This window comes from Trichosurus vulpecula, chromosome 1, assembly GCF_011100635.1.
Source record: "Trichosurus vulpecula isolate mTriVul1 chromosome 1, mTriVul1.pri, whole genome shotgun sequence".
NCBI classification, from domain to species: domain Eukaryota; kingdom Metazoa; phylum Chordata; class Mammalia; order Diprotodontia; family Phalangeridae; genus Trichosurus; species Trichosurus vulpecula.
In genome coordinates this window covers 372,895,640-372,908,478 of record NC_050573.1, presented here as the reverse complement: position 1 = coordinate 372,908,478, position 12,839 = coordinate 372,895,640, and the positions used below count along the sequence as shown (strand labels likewise).

At 35.3% G+C, this 12,839-nt stretch overlaps 1 protein-coding gene across 1 annotated transcript in view; it reads left to right on the top strand.

Annotated features, from left to right (window-relative positions):
- Positions 1 to 12,839, top strand: part of RIT2 (Ras like without CAAX 2) — a 545,873-nt gene that overhangs the window by 220,083 nt on the left and 312,951 nt on the right. The window contains exon 3 of the mRNA XM_036762031.1: positions 7,549 to 7,622. Within this exon, the coding sequence (XP_036617926.1) occupies positions 7,549 to 7,622 (74 nt within the window). The remainder of the gene's footprint in view (positions 1 to 7,548; positions 7,623 to 12,839) is intronic.

The window sequence follows — 12,839 nt, the reverse complement described above, 5'->3', positions numbered from 1 at the left end:
ACTTATGTGGGAAAATGATATGTGTAATTCTTAAGAATGTTATCCTTTCTAGCATAATTCTAAAGAGTATACATAAATAGAAGGCTTGAGGTTGAGTTGGTTATGATGGGATGATCCTAAAAATGTAAAATTGGGTAGGGAGAGGCAAAATGGAACAATCAATCTTGTACAAAGAGGTATGAATGGAAGAACTGTTAAAGAGAAAGGAAGGAGGCATGGAGGGCAAGTAGTGTGGGAATCTTATTCTCATCAAAACTGAGATAAACTAGCTGTGCGACCTTGGGCAAGGAACTTAACCCCAATTGCCCTGCCTTCCCCTGTGCAGAAAAAAAATATAAAAAAAAAACTGGGTTAAAGAGGGAATAACTTATACTTCCAGTAGGGTATAAAAATCTTCTTAATTTATAGCAAAATAGGAGGGCAAGGGAATGGGAAGAGGGACTCTTAGAAGGGTGAATGGATTAGGAAATCAGTGGTCAGAAGTAAATTATATAGATACATGAAACTATACAATACATACTCTGTATGACCTTTGAAGCAGCAATAGTACTATTAGGTCTGTTTCCCAAGATGATCAAGGAAAAAGGAAAAGAACATCTGTTCTTAAATATTTATAGCAGTTCTCTTGTGATAGCACAGGACTGGAAATTGAGGGATGTCCATTAACCAGGAAATGGCTGAGCAAGTTGCGGTATATGATTGTGAAGGGATACCACTGTTCTATAAGAAATTATGAGCAGGTTGATCTTAGGGGGTAAATGGAAAGAGTTGCATGAAATAATGAAGTGAAACAAGCAGAACCAGAAGAACATTGTATACAATAACAGCAATATTATTCAAAGAATAATTATGAATGACTAAGCTATTTTGAGTAATGTGAATACTCAAATCAACTACAAAGGACCTAAGAAGGAAGAAGCCATCTAACTCCAAAGAAAGAATTGATGTATGAAAGTATGTGTTATATTGTTTCATGTATATATCTGTGTTAAATATTGGAATATGGGTATACATGTATGTGTGTGTACATATATAAACACATACATGTATACACACATGTATGCATGTATGTATCTATATATATATCTGTATCTATATCTATAATTTAAAAAAGAAGGGAAATGAAGTAAATCAATTACTATGGACACAAATTGGTTGCCCTATGTTTCCAAAATTATAATTTGTCTTCCGATGGTGATGAAAACCCTAATATGGAATCACTTTTTGTTTCTGGACAATTTACTTTAATTATGTGAAGACTTTGTCTGATCCCAGCTGAAACTTTTCTTTGACATTTATTTCATCAATTATAATTCACTTGGACTCAGATAAGAATTTAAAGAAGTTCTAGACTGGATTAATTGTATGTTACTCTATGTTACTGTTCTGAGAAGGCTATCCTTTGGATTCTAATATATAATACCCACAAATGAATGTCGTTTTCATAGTTAGCTTCATGATAATTGTGCTTTCAGAAGAAATTCAATACCAGTGTCTTATCTGAGTCACCAAAGAAACTAATTTCAATGCAGTAAGATTTCTTTCCATTGAAAAGTGCTGAGTTAAAATAGGAAGAATGTGATATAGAACATCACCTTGGCAACCATATGTAGCCCAAGCATGGAATTAACCCCAGAATGGTTCCCATTTTTTTCTTTTCCTGGGCTAGGGAAGATTCGACTTTTTCTCTTTCACATACTTTGGCAGGTTGGGATCCTATCCCCAGCTGGACAATAATGGTGTTTAGAATTCAAGCTCTCTTATAGGCTCCTATGCCTAACCTTTGTGTGGGACCTACTGATGTAGCTAGTGAAGATCCACCAGTGTTTTTTTCTGATATACACAAAATTAGCCATGATGATGATTGACTCAAACACAAAACATTCTAAAAATTCTATTTCATCATATAAAATTAGTAAAAATCAAGAATAATCATAGTATTTACACAATGCAAAACAAAAGAAGAAATAAAAGAATAGGGTCAATACCATCTCTCACCTTTAAAGGGAAACATACACACATACCCCCCCCCACACACACACACACTTCTCTGTTATTTGCTCACCTTCTGCTCTTTTCAACCCTTCTGTTAGACAATAATAATTCTCTATTAATTTTGGGTGGATGAAGCCTGTTGTTCAATTGTGTCTGATTCTTTGTGACCCTATGGATTATTGCATGCCAATGCTATCCATAGAACTTTCTTGGCAAAGATACTACAGTGGCTTGCCATTTTCTTATCCAGTGCATTAAGCCAAATACAGATTAAGTGACTTGACCAGGATCACACAGCTAGTAACTGCTGAGGTGAGATTTGAACTCAGGTCTTCTATCCACTGAGCCAGCTAGCTGCTTCTGATGAATCCAAGATAAGCTGTTTTAGCATACATCTGTCTTTGCAGGGTGTTGAGAAAGTATTATGTTCTTTCAGTGACAAGAAGTTCCCCTAAATTAGAAAGCTGCCAACTTCCTCACATCTACACTAAGGCTCTGATGAACTTCTGTGGTTCGTGCTGTAGATAACAAAAGGGCTGTGTAACCTTTCCCCAGGCAGATTTCTGAGAAGTTTGTTTTATCCAATCAGTTCTAAGTAAAACCATAACTCTTCTCACTTCAAAGTATATGCAGAGCCTGTTTTACTCCCTCTCTTCTTCTCAAACCAGGGGAAGGGCAATTTGTAAGGGCAACATAGGTAACCTCCTAAAAGGTTTCCCTTATCTTTAGCACAAGCTGAAAATTTTGCCTTCCTTCAAATAGTCAAGTCCCAGCAAATACATTCCTTTCTTACAGTCAGTGGTGCTCCTAGCAAAACAACTACAGATCCTACCTATCAGCTTTGACCATCTCCTGTTAGTTTCTGTATTCTGCCATATAAATAGCAAATCTTGTCACTTGTCCCAAATCCTTCTCTACTCAGCCTCCTCTGTTGCTTCTGTTTTCATCTGGTCATCACCTATGTCTCTTATCCCTTTACTTCTAATGCCTAAAATCTGATCCTCTCTTTATCAGTGACCCATTTATGGTATTAAACTCAAAATGTTATCTTTATTTCATATATAATCATGACCTTCCTTCTTAGTCTTTGCATAGTTTTCAAGCAATTATTTGACATAGCTTATCAGCTATAATTTCCAAAATTATTATATGGATATACATATATAATATATGTAATGCACACACATGTGTTTGAGTCTGTCTGGCTATTAAACTGATGGAACATAGTATTCTGTAGTCACCTTTACCTCTGAAAATCTTTGGTCTTCAAGTATGTCTTCTCAGTATGCTGATCTGAGAGCATTTTTATCTCAAATCCTCCCAACTATGTGTTTCTTCTCAAATATATTTATCTGAGGGCTATTTCTTATCAAGTTGATTTGATCAATTTTGGAAAACACAAGTTTGGAAGTGGTCATTTTGTATTGTTCTTTTAAAGTTAGGAATGAATGTAAATTGTGGTTTTTGTTTGGGTGTGATTTCTTCATAAAAATGCTTCTTCTACCCATTTCAGAGAGCAATAGAACCATATATGAAAGGAGTGGTACCTAAATGATGAATTTAGAAAGCTTGAATATTGATTATTACATGCAGAAATGTAGTGCTACTGAGACCTTTAGACTTTTAATTATCTCAAATCTAAATCGAATGGCTAAGAGACTAGGAATAAGAAGAAAAGGAGGAATTTGTGTCACAAAGCATGAGTCCCAAGGCCTACATTTATCTCAATAAGAAACTATGATTTCATTCATTTGCTCTTACTTTACACACACTTTTAAGAACTCAGTTACTTAGTTTCTTTATAGTAAAATTAGGAGCCACAAACTAAAAACTTCCAGAAACAAAAGAGGGCCAATTCTAATTAACAGGAGCAAAAAGTAACAGTTGATAGTATGTCAATGATATGAGAGAGAAGAAAACTATAAAAATAAACACAAGGACTCAAGCTTAAAGAGTTTAGAACAATTTGGTACAGCAAGTCCAGAGGGCATTAAAATTAGTGTTGTTCTCTGTAACCTTTGGATTGTTAACGTGAAAATGAAGGATGCTTGTACTGCCTTGACCCTTTACATCCCACCCTTGAAATGTGAGCATTACTGGCTTAATGTAGTTGTTCTCTTTTTCTTCACACCATTCGAAACCTATTGTCTAGTTACTGTCCTTGGCTTCACTCTAAGTGAAAGTGTTACCTATACCTGTCTGGAGGGAGAATGAGGAAACAATGGATGACTGAAAATGATCCATCAACCTAACCTCCTGCCAAGACAAAATATCAATTAAATTACATTCATTTAGGGGCAAAAGGCCTATATACTAGCTTAACATGCTTTGGAATTTTTATTACATTGAATAAATCAAGATGTTTACCTCTCATATCACTATCATCAGTAACCAGATTTAGCAAGGATTTACTTTCTCCTTGCCATCATCATTCACTATTCTCTCTTTTGCAATTCCTTATTTAAAAATAATGAAGCACACTTACCGAAATAAGTTAGAAATGTTCACATTTATCTAGGGTAATCTGTCATTAACATCCAAATGAAATTAAGAATTTTTAGAAACTTGAAGATCAGAAAAATGTCTGTCATTTCAGATATCAGAAGGAGGGAAAAGCCCTAGCCACTTCATTGCTTGATATTTCTTTTCCCAAATGAACCTTCTTCTTAGTACCTTCCATGGATTCTCTGATTCATTCTCTCTCTCTCTCTCTCTCTCTCTCTCTCTCTCTCTCTCTCTCTCTTTCTCTCTCTCTCTCTCTCTACATCTTCCCCCTGCTGCCTTCTATATCTTCCCGTAATAACTCCATTCTAGTCCACAGAATGTAATCTCTCATCATAGTTTCTCCACATCAGAGAAATGCCATCAGTATGGATATTGTATATTATAGATAATGCCCATATTCATGCTATTAAAATTTAAGGAAAAGTATGTTGAGAAAGAAACAGATTATAGTTAAAAGATACCAGTTTAAAAACTTGTTTATTTCGCATATAGCTGTAATATATATATATATATGTATGTATCTATATATGTTATATACATAATATATGAATATGCATATTATGCATGTGCATATGCATATATACAAATATACCTGCTCATCATCATATTGGCTTAAAGAATTGCTTTGGAGCCAAAAAAAAAATGCTAAGTGATTTTCTCATAGCCAGTATGGGTGACATTTCCTGTGAAAGACATAAACAAAACAGTGGTCCCTTTTTTCAACCAGAATATAATCATAAAGAATGTCACATCAATATTTCAACTCTTGTGTCGGTTGGTTGGTTGTTGTCCTTCTTTCTCAAAGAGGACCAAAATGACATCACTATGTTAGAATCAAGTTAGTGTATCCAATTGTGGTTGGTCAGACCAATGCAAGTTCAGAATGCTCTACCACAGGTCAGGCACAAATAGTACATGTGAACATTTGGGGTGGATTCCCTAAGTTTGTGCATCTCACATTGCTTTTGACCTACTTCAATTCTGCTTCACTCATAGAGAACAGCACTTTTTTGATGAGAGCATGCCATGCTAAATGGTCATGTGTCAGTGTCTCTCATGTCATTCAATCAATTCCAACGTTCTTCAGAGAGACCTTTAGAGTATCCTTTTAGTGCTTCTTCTGAGTGCCATGTGAGCACTTTCCTTGTGTGAGCTGTCCACAAAATAGTGTTTTAGGCAAGTGTACATTTGACATTTGAACAGCTTGGCCAGAAGAAGCAATCCCATTAGGGAAAGTACTTAGGAGCAATCTATGTTGGGTCTTAAGGGATAGGAAAGATGAAGTTTAAATGAGAGAAAATTAGAGGCCTGGGTTTGAATCTTGTCATTGGAAATTCATAGTTGTATGATCATAGGCAGGTCTATTAGGTTCTCTACACTTTGATTTCCTAATATGGGAAACACCTAAAATATCTCTTAACACACTGTGTTGCTCTGAAAATGAAATAAGATATGGTAATATATTTTACAAACCTTAGAACTCAGCATAAGTGTCAGTTATTGTAGCTCATGTCATTTTTAATATTGGTCCTAGGCCAGAGTTTCTTAATCTCTGGAAGTTTAATAACATTTTAAAAATCATAAGATTGAAATGCCAAATTTCAATTAGAGGTTAGTGAAATAAAGATTTTTTTTCTATATTCAAGTTTACAGTTCCTTTGAAATCTACCTACGAATGCCGTGAAGCCCAGTTTAAGAAGCTTTACTATAGGCAGAGAGAAGAGTCTAAACATGGGCTTTGAAGTAAAAGCATTACATGGATTCTGGAAATGGGAAATAGTCTACAATAGCTAAATTAAAGCATTGTGAAAAGGAGTTATGTGAGATAAGGCAAACTGAAATCAGATTATGGAGACCCTTAAATCTCAAGCTAAGTAATTCCAAATTTATTCTGTTGACAATGGAGAATATTTTTGAGCAGGACATGTAGTCATACTTCAATCTGGCCACTGTGTTTGGCTCAGGATAGGTTGGAAGGGGAGGGAATATATTTTTGCTGTAAGTACTCCTAAGTTGGATTGTGGTGAGTTTTCAAAATTCCATCTTAAAGTAATAGCAATAGTAATAAATCATTTGTGGAAATAGAAAGTTTTGAGAACAAGCACTTTTTAGAGGCTTTATCTTTCTCTAGGCTATTTTGTGTTATCATTATGCTTCATTTAATATTCATACTTTTGAAATTCAATTTAAAAGAAGCAATACAAAGTACTTCTATCTTTTAAGAAAATTTTAGACTTGTTTTTGTTTTTAAAAATCTATTTAATTGGAGAGATGCATGAGAGAATAGATACTGGCAATTGGTTATCTCTAATCATTTTAACTCTTTCCTCAATACCGTCTCTGTTGCACACGCCAAGCTAATCAGGTGAGATTATTTCAGGAGAGAAAACTGTCTTGGTGAAGACACAAAATAATGAGAATAAGATTTAGTTTTAGTACTAATCTTTGTGCTTCTTTCTATACCTGTTCCAACATTGAGAGGCTACCTCTGGCTCTGTGATTGTGCTGATTAAGGACCTCTTTCTCTCAGGGTCTGGAAGCACTTGACTTCACCTCATGCCTCACTTCACAAGTCAGATGTTGCATTAATCAACCAGAGCACATTGTCTGCTGTGTGCTGTTGTTTAATTAAAAACCACACAATTCACCCCTAATTCAATGTCCAGTCTAAATATTGTTCATTTCTCATGCCCCATTTGAGCCAAATGTGAGAAATAAATGATGCGACTATATGAAATATAAACAAGAGAGAGAAGACTGCACAAATATTAATTGTCCATTTCCTATTTGAATTTTGATAAATCATGAATGAATAGACTTGTTCTAATGACCAGCTGTTCAGTTGTAGATCTTACAGTGATTTACTATATTGGACCAATTGGGATTTTCGATCACGAAGAAACATTTTCAACAGTAGATAATATGGACAGTTACTTCAAGAATTTCTTACTTCCGAAGTACAACATAAAATGGGAACAGTCTGAAAATGGATGACTATATCTTTCAAATGATTATTTTTACGTGTTCATGTCGCATTGTGTCTTTCAGAAGATGCTTATAAGACCCAGGTTCGGATTGATGATGAGCCTGCCTACCTGGATATTTTGGATACTGCTGGACAGGTAAATAATATCAGCATGTTAGCCTTTTCCCCCCCAAGGACAAGGACAAACTTTAACTTCAAATACACAGTTTATACAGGAGAAAATGGGCTAAACTGATCATAGAAAGAGTCATTGAATTCTTTCTGGTTTCTTGGAATATTTATTTTCTTTGACCTAGAAGTTATAGATGTCGGCCATAATATTCCTGGGAGTTTTTATTTGGGGTATTCTTGCAATAGATGATTTGCATATTCTTTCCATTTCACTTTGTCCTATAGTTCTAAAAGATCTGGGCAGTTTTCTTTTAAGACTTCTAGAAAAAATGATGCCTAGAATTTTGTTTTTCATCACAACTTTTAGGTCTAAACATACTTAATTTCTCTTCAATCTGTTTTCCAGTTCAGTTGATTTTTCCTCTGAGATACCTGACATTTACTTCTATTTTTCACTATTTTCACTTTAATTTAATATTTCTCATTGTTTCATCTGTTTCTATTTGGTCCATTTACTTTTCAGGGAGTCCGTTGCTTTAGTAAGGTTTGTATCTCTTATACCAATTCATTATTTCCCTTTCCAATTCTACCTTTCATAGCTCTCATTTTCCCCAATTTTTTTAATGCAAATTACTGACTTGATTTTGGGTCTAAGCAACACGACTAGGGCTTATCCTTGCCAGAGTTACAATAGACATCTGCTGGAAGCAGCCCCTCTCAACCATCTAGAAAGCTCTGTGGTTTTGGAGTATCAGAACAGCAGGATTCTCTTTGATGTGAGATTCCTGCTCTGGTGATTCCTTTTCAGTTGTAGATAGTCCTGGAAGCTAGAAAAGAAAACCTGCTCCACTCCTGGAATCTGACCTCCATAGTTGCTTCATGCTTCTGAACTTGTTCCATTCTTGGTACATAGGCTAAGGCCCTAAACAGTCCTCACCTTAGATCTCCACCTCCAGGTCCAGCTTTCCATCCTTTGCCCTAGATCTAACCTGGAACTGGGTAATGAGTGACATTGGACAGTTAACAGCTATTCCTGTACACTGTAGAAAGCCAGCCCTCCTTGTATGGGTCTGCAACTGTTGCCTACCCCACTGCATAGCCTTTTGTTTCTTTCAGCTCCTGTTCTAGAATTCTCCTTATAGTCCTTCTTGAATAGACCCCATCTCTACTGTTCACAGGCTTTTCCATCTGTCTCTTTATCTAGACCTGAGATGGAAAACAACAACACAGTGATGTTTTTTTCATAGAATTCCCAATCAGTCCTTGGTCTGGTGCATTTTCCAAGTTTATTTAGAGATGTAAAGTAGAGCTCAGTAATAATGGCTCTACTCATTAACATCTTAGCTCTGCTTGTTGTATATATATTTAGGAGAGCAATCAAATTAATTTAAAAGAAAAAAAATAACACAAAAGAGTTAGTGAGACTTGGGCCCCATGACAGGTAGAGAAGGAGATGTTTGTGAACTCAAATCACTCCACAACATTTACTCTCTCTTCTGAGTTGGAGATCAGCTAGCCACTGTGGAATCCTTTGAAAGCCTAAAAAAACAGTGTTCTGGTCTTGGAAGGATTTAAGATGATTCCCTTCTGACAGAAATAAATTTTCCCTACAGAATTCCCACAGTGCTTTGGATTTTTCTAATCTCATTCATCTTCTACCTGGTATTCTAGGTGGCATAGGATGGAGTGCTGGGCCTGGAGTCAGGAAGACCTGAGTTCAAATCTGGCCTCAGGCCCTTAACAGCTGTGTGACCCTGGTCAAGTCAGTTAACCTCTGTTTGCCTCAGTTTTGTCATCTGTAATATAAAGATAATAATAGCACCTACTTCTTAGGATTGTTATGAGGATCAAATGAGAACTTGTAAAGCATTTACCATGGTGCCTGTCACATTGTAATAATTATATAAATGTTAGTTATAATTAGAAATTATTTTTATCTGTCAGCATACTAACCGATGAGTTCCCTGTAGATAAAGATCATAGCTTATTTATCCTTTTATCTAACAGAGCATCTTATAGAGAGTCTTATAGAACATTTGATGATTGAATGAAGATTCAAATTTAGCTCAGTATCTGACCCCTACTCACATGCATAGACACACACACACACACACAGCAGAACAATGCAAATTGAAGCCAAAACTAAATTGCAAACTGTAATCATACACCCTAGATTGTTACATGGGGCTGGGTTGGGGAGGGAGGTGGTTATTAAGGACATACTTAGTTATGAATCCTATAAAACAGAGCTCATACCCAGTGTAGCTTATATCCAGAGATCCTGCATCTTTATCACCCTATTAACTTGTTCTGTGACCTTGGGAAAGTGTCCGAGTTTCTGTAATTCATTATCTGAGGTTCCCATTAGAAACAGCACATTGTTAGCAATGCTGTTAAGAAGCAGCCAACTCACCTGGTCCTCTTCCCCCACCTTGAACTACTCTTGCCCCCAATGCCCCACCCCCCACAAAAAAACTAGTTCTGCGCTCATAGATTTAATTTTTTTTTTAATTGTGAGACTGCAAGCATAGTAAATAAGCAAATTCTATTTACAACTTGGTTTTCTTTACATTAGATGTGTATCAGGGAAGGAGGAAGAAGATAATTGGGAAGAAATAGTTGCAAGCCCTACCTTATGGTGCTTTTTATTTTGCTTCTGTGAATACATTTGATACTGAATAGTACAAATGGGCTGTCTTCTGAATGCATTTCTATTATAAAACTACTGAACATGGGATCAAAGGAGATGACCTTATGATAGACTTAGTTTTACAGTTTCTGCACCCTGTGAAAAGTGGATTTGCACAAGATGTTAGTGAATGTATGTGCTTGAATATCCATATTACCTTCCACAAAGTAATTTCCCTGTTCTTGGCCCTAATTTTCTTATGTTTATAATTAGTTAGACTAAATGAGTATGAACAGTTGTCTAGGCAATGCTTAATGTGTATGCCTTCATATGTGCAAATTAATATTAACTGTTTTCATTTATTACACATGTATGTATGCACATTTGCACACCACATAAGCCTTTCTGTTTTTTGCTTGTTTGTTTTCCAGAAAAATGAGGTTTATGCCTTCAGGCACTGTTAGGGAGTTTTGTTTTGTTTTGTGTTTGTTTTGATGGGATGAACCTGTGACACCAGAATTTCTTCTATCAATTCAGATGAGCAGGTTCTCTGAAATTTGTAGTCTTTCAGGGTTGCTTGGTCCATTGAGAGTCTGAGTGACTTGCAGAGGTCAGATATCTAACTAGGACATGTCAGAGATGGTACTAGAACCAGCTCTTTCTGATTCCATGACCAGGACTCTATCCTCTCATTTTAAATTCATTGCATACTCCTTGTTCTTTAAATTGAGGATACTGAAAATAATTTAAGCTGTTCATCATTATTCATAATTCTTACTATTTTTAATTGTCTTTTATTGTGTCCAAACCTGCATCTTCTTTTTATCTATTCTGCTCCTAACCCATTGCCAAGCTGTCATTACAATTACTTTCCTTCTGGTTTGCTACTTCTAATTTTTTACGGGTTGGTAAATCAAATAAGCAAGTTTGTGGGAAAAGATATGTTATACAATTTCTATGAAACACCAACATCCCTGCCAGAGAAATGATTCCAGTTATTGCTAGATAAATGAAGTGTTTTATTCATGTGTAGGGGTTTCTTTGTGTCGTTAACAACAATTATTTAAGGATGTACTGTGTGCAGAATGCCATCATAGGTGGAATAAAAGAATAAAAATTCAAACTCCCTAAGAGAAGGGGATATTTCATTTTTCATCTTTACCCCACTGGATAGCACAGTAGGCACATGATAAATGCCCATTGGTCTATTGATTAGCAATAAGGAAATATATTTCTTGTTCTGAATGAAGTTCCTCTTTGACTAAGTTCAAGATTTAATTTTATGATATACAACTTTGAAAAAGAAATCAGATTTGGAAGATAACTATCAATCATAATTAAATAGGCATTCTACCTTTGTCTTTGTATTTCTATCCCTCTAGTTTTCTCTCATAAAATGCCAAGTGTTCAATATCAATAGCTGCTTTAAAATCCATTTGCTTCATGGTATGTTATAAATTAAGTATTAAATTATAATTCATATTTTAGTTGAAACTTGGCAAAATCTAAGCTTACAACTGCCAAAGTGATTATATTTTCCCTTTTTTGCTTTAAAAATGATTTTATTTTTGCTTGGCCAAAAATAATCATCTGGATTATCAAATTCCATTGAAATACAATTTTAATTGAAATAACTGAAAGATGAAAAGTCATCTAAGATTCTCATTATTCCTGGCTGTCATTAATTAAAGGCTAATCCTTCAGTGTGTCTTTTCATGGTGTATAATGCCAAAACTCTGTTACCCATAATTACTGCTGAGACACTCTAAAGATAGGCTCAGAGCTCCCAGAGACCATTCCATTGAAGAGGTCATACAGCAGAGTTTTCAAATATTTCCATTCAAGGTCAGTCTTCAAAGTATTTGTTGTTGTTTTTGTTGTTGTTTGTTTTGTTATTTTTGTTGTGTTTGCATGTGTATGTGTATGTGTGTCGGGGGGGAAATGAGCACTACTTGGAAGTGAGGAATGAAAAGAATTGGCATTCTGGTTATGGCCAAAGAGATATGAACATTTGAATCTATGTCTTCTGTGAAATATAAGAAGCTCATGTTAAGGCTGGGGAGCAGTATTGTTGGGGTTGGCCCATTCTAGTATTCGAGAAACCTAATTTCTCTAACTAACAAACTTTGTTTAATGGCTTTGTCATGCCATCTAACCATTGTGGTTTTCATTTTATTGACCCATAAATTGACTTGTTAGACTAGATCTCCCCTCAATTCCTTTTCAAGTTTTGAATTGTACTTCTAAACAAATATAGATAGATAGCTCTATGTATGCATGTATATGCATATGTGTAGACACATATACACATACATGCACATACATGTGTGTGTATAAAACCTCATCTGTCAGTGTTAACTACATACCTAATGTATTAAGGATGTCATAAAGAACAAAGTGAACAAAGTGGTCAATGGATGTAAATAAATAATTGACAAAAGAAGTCTATTAACAACTATATAAAATAATGATCCAATCAATAATAATAAAATAGATGTAAGACAAAATGACTCTGGGGTTTTCCTTGCAAATAATAAATGGAGAACAATGAAAAAATGGGAATAATTCACATAGGAGTTTTAGGAAGAAGGGCTCAATAATACATGGTTTGTG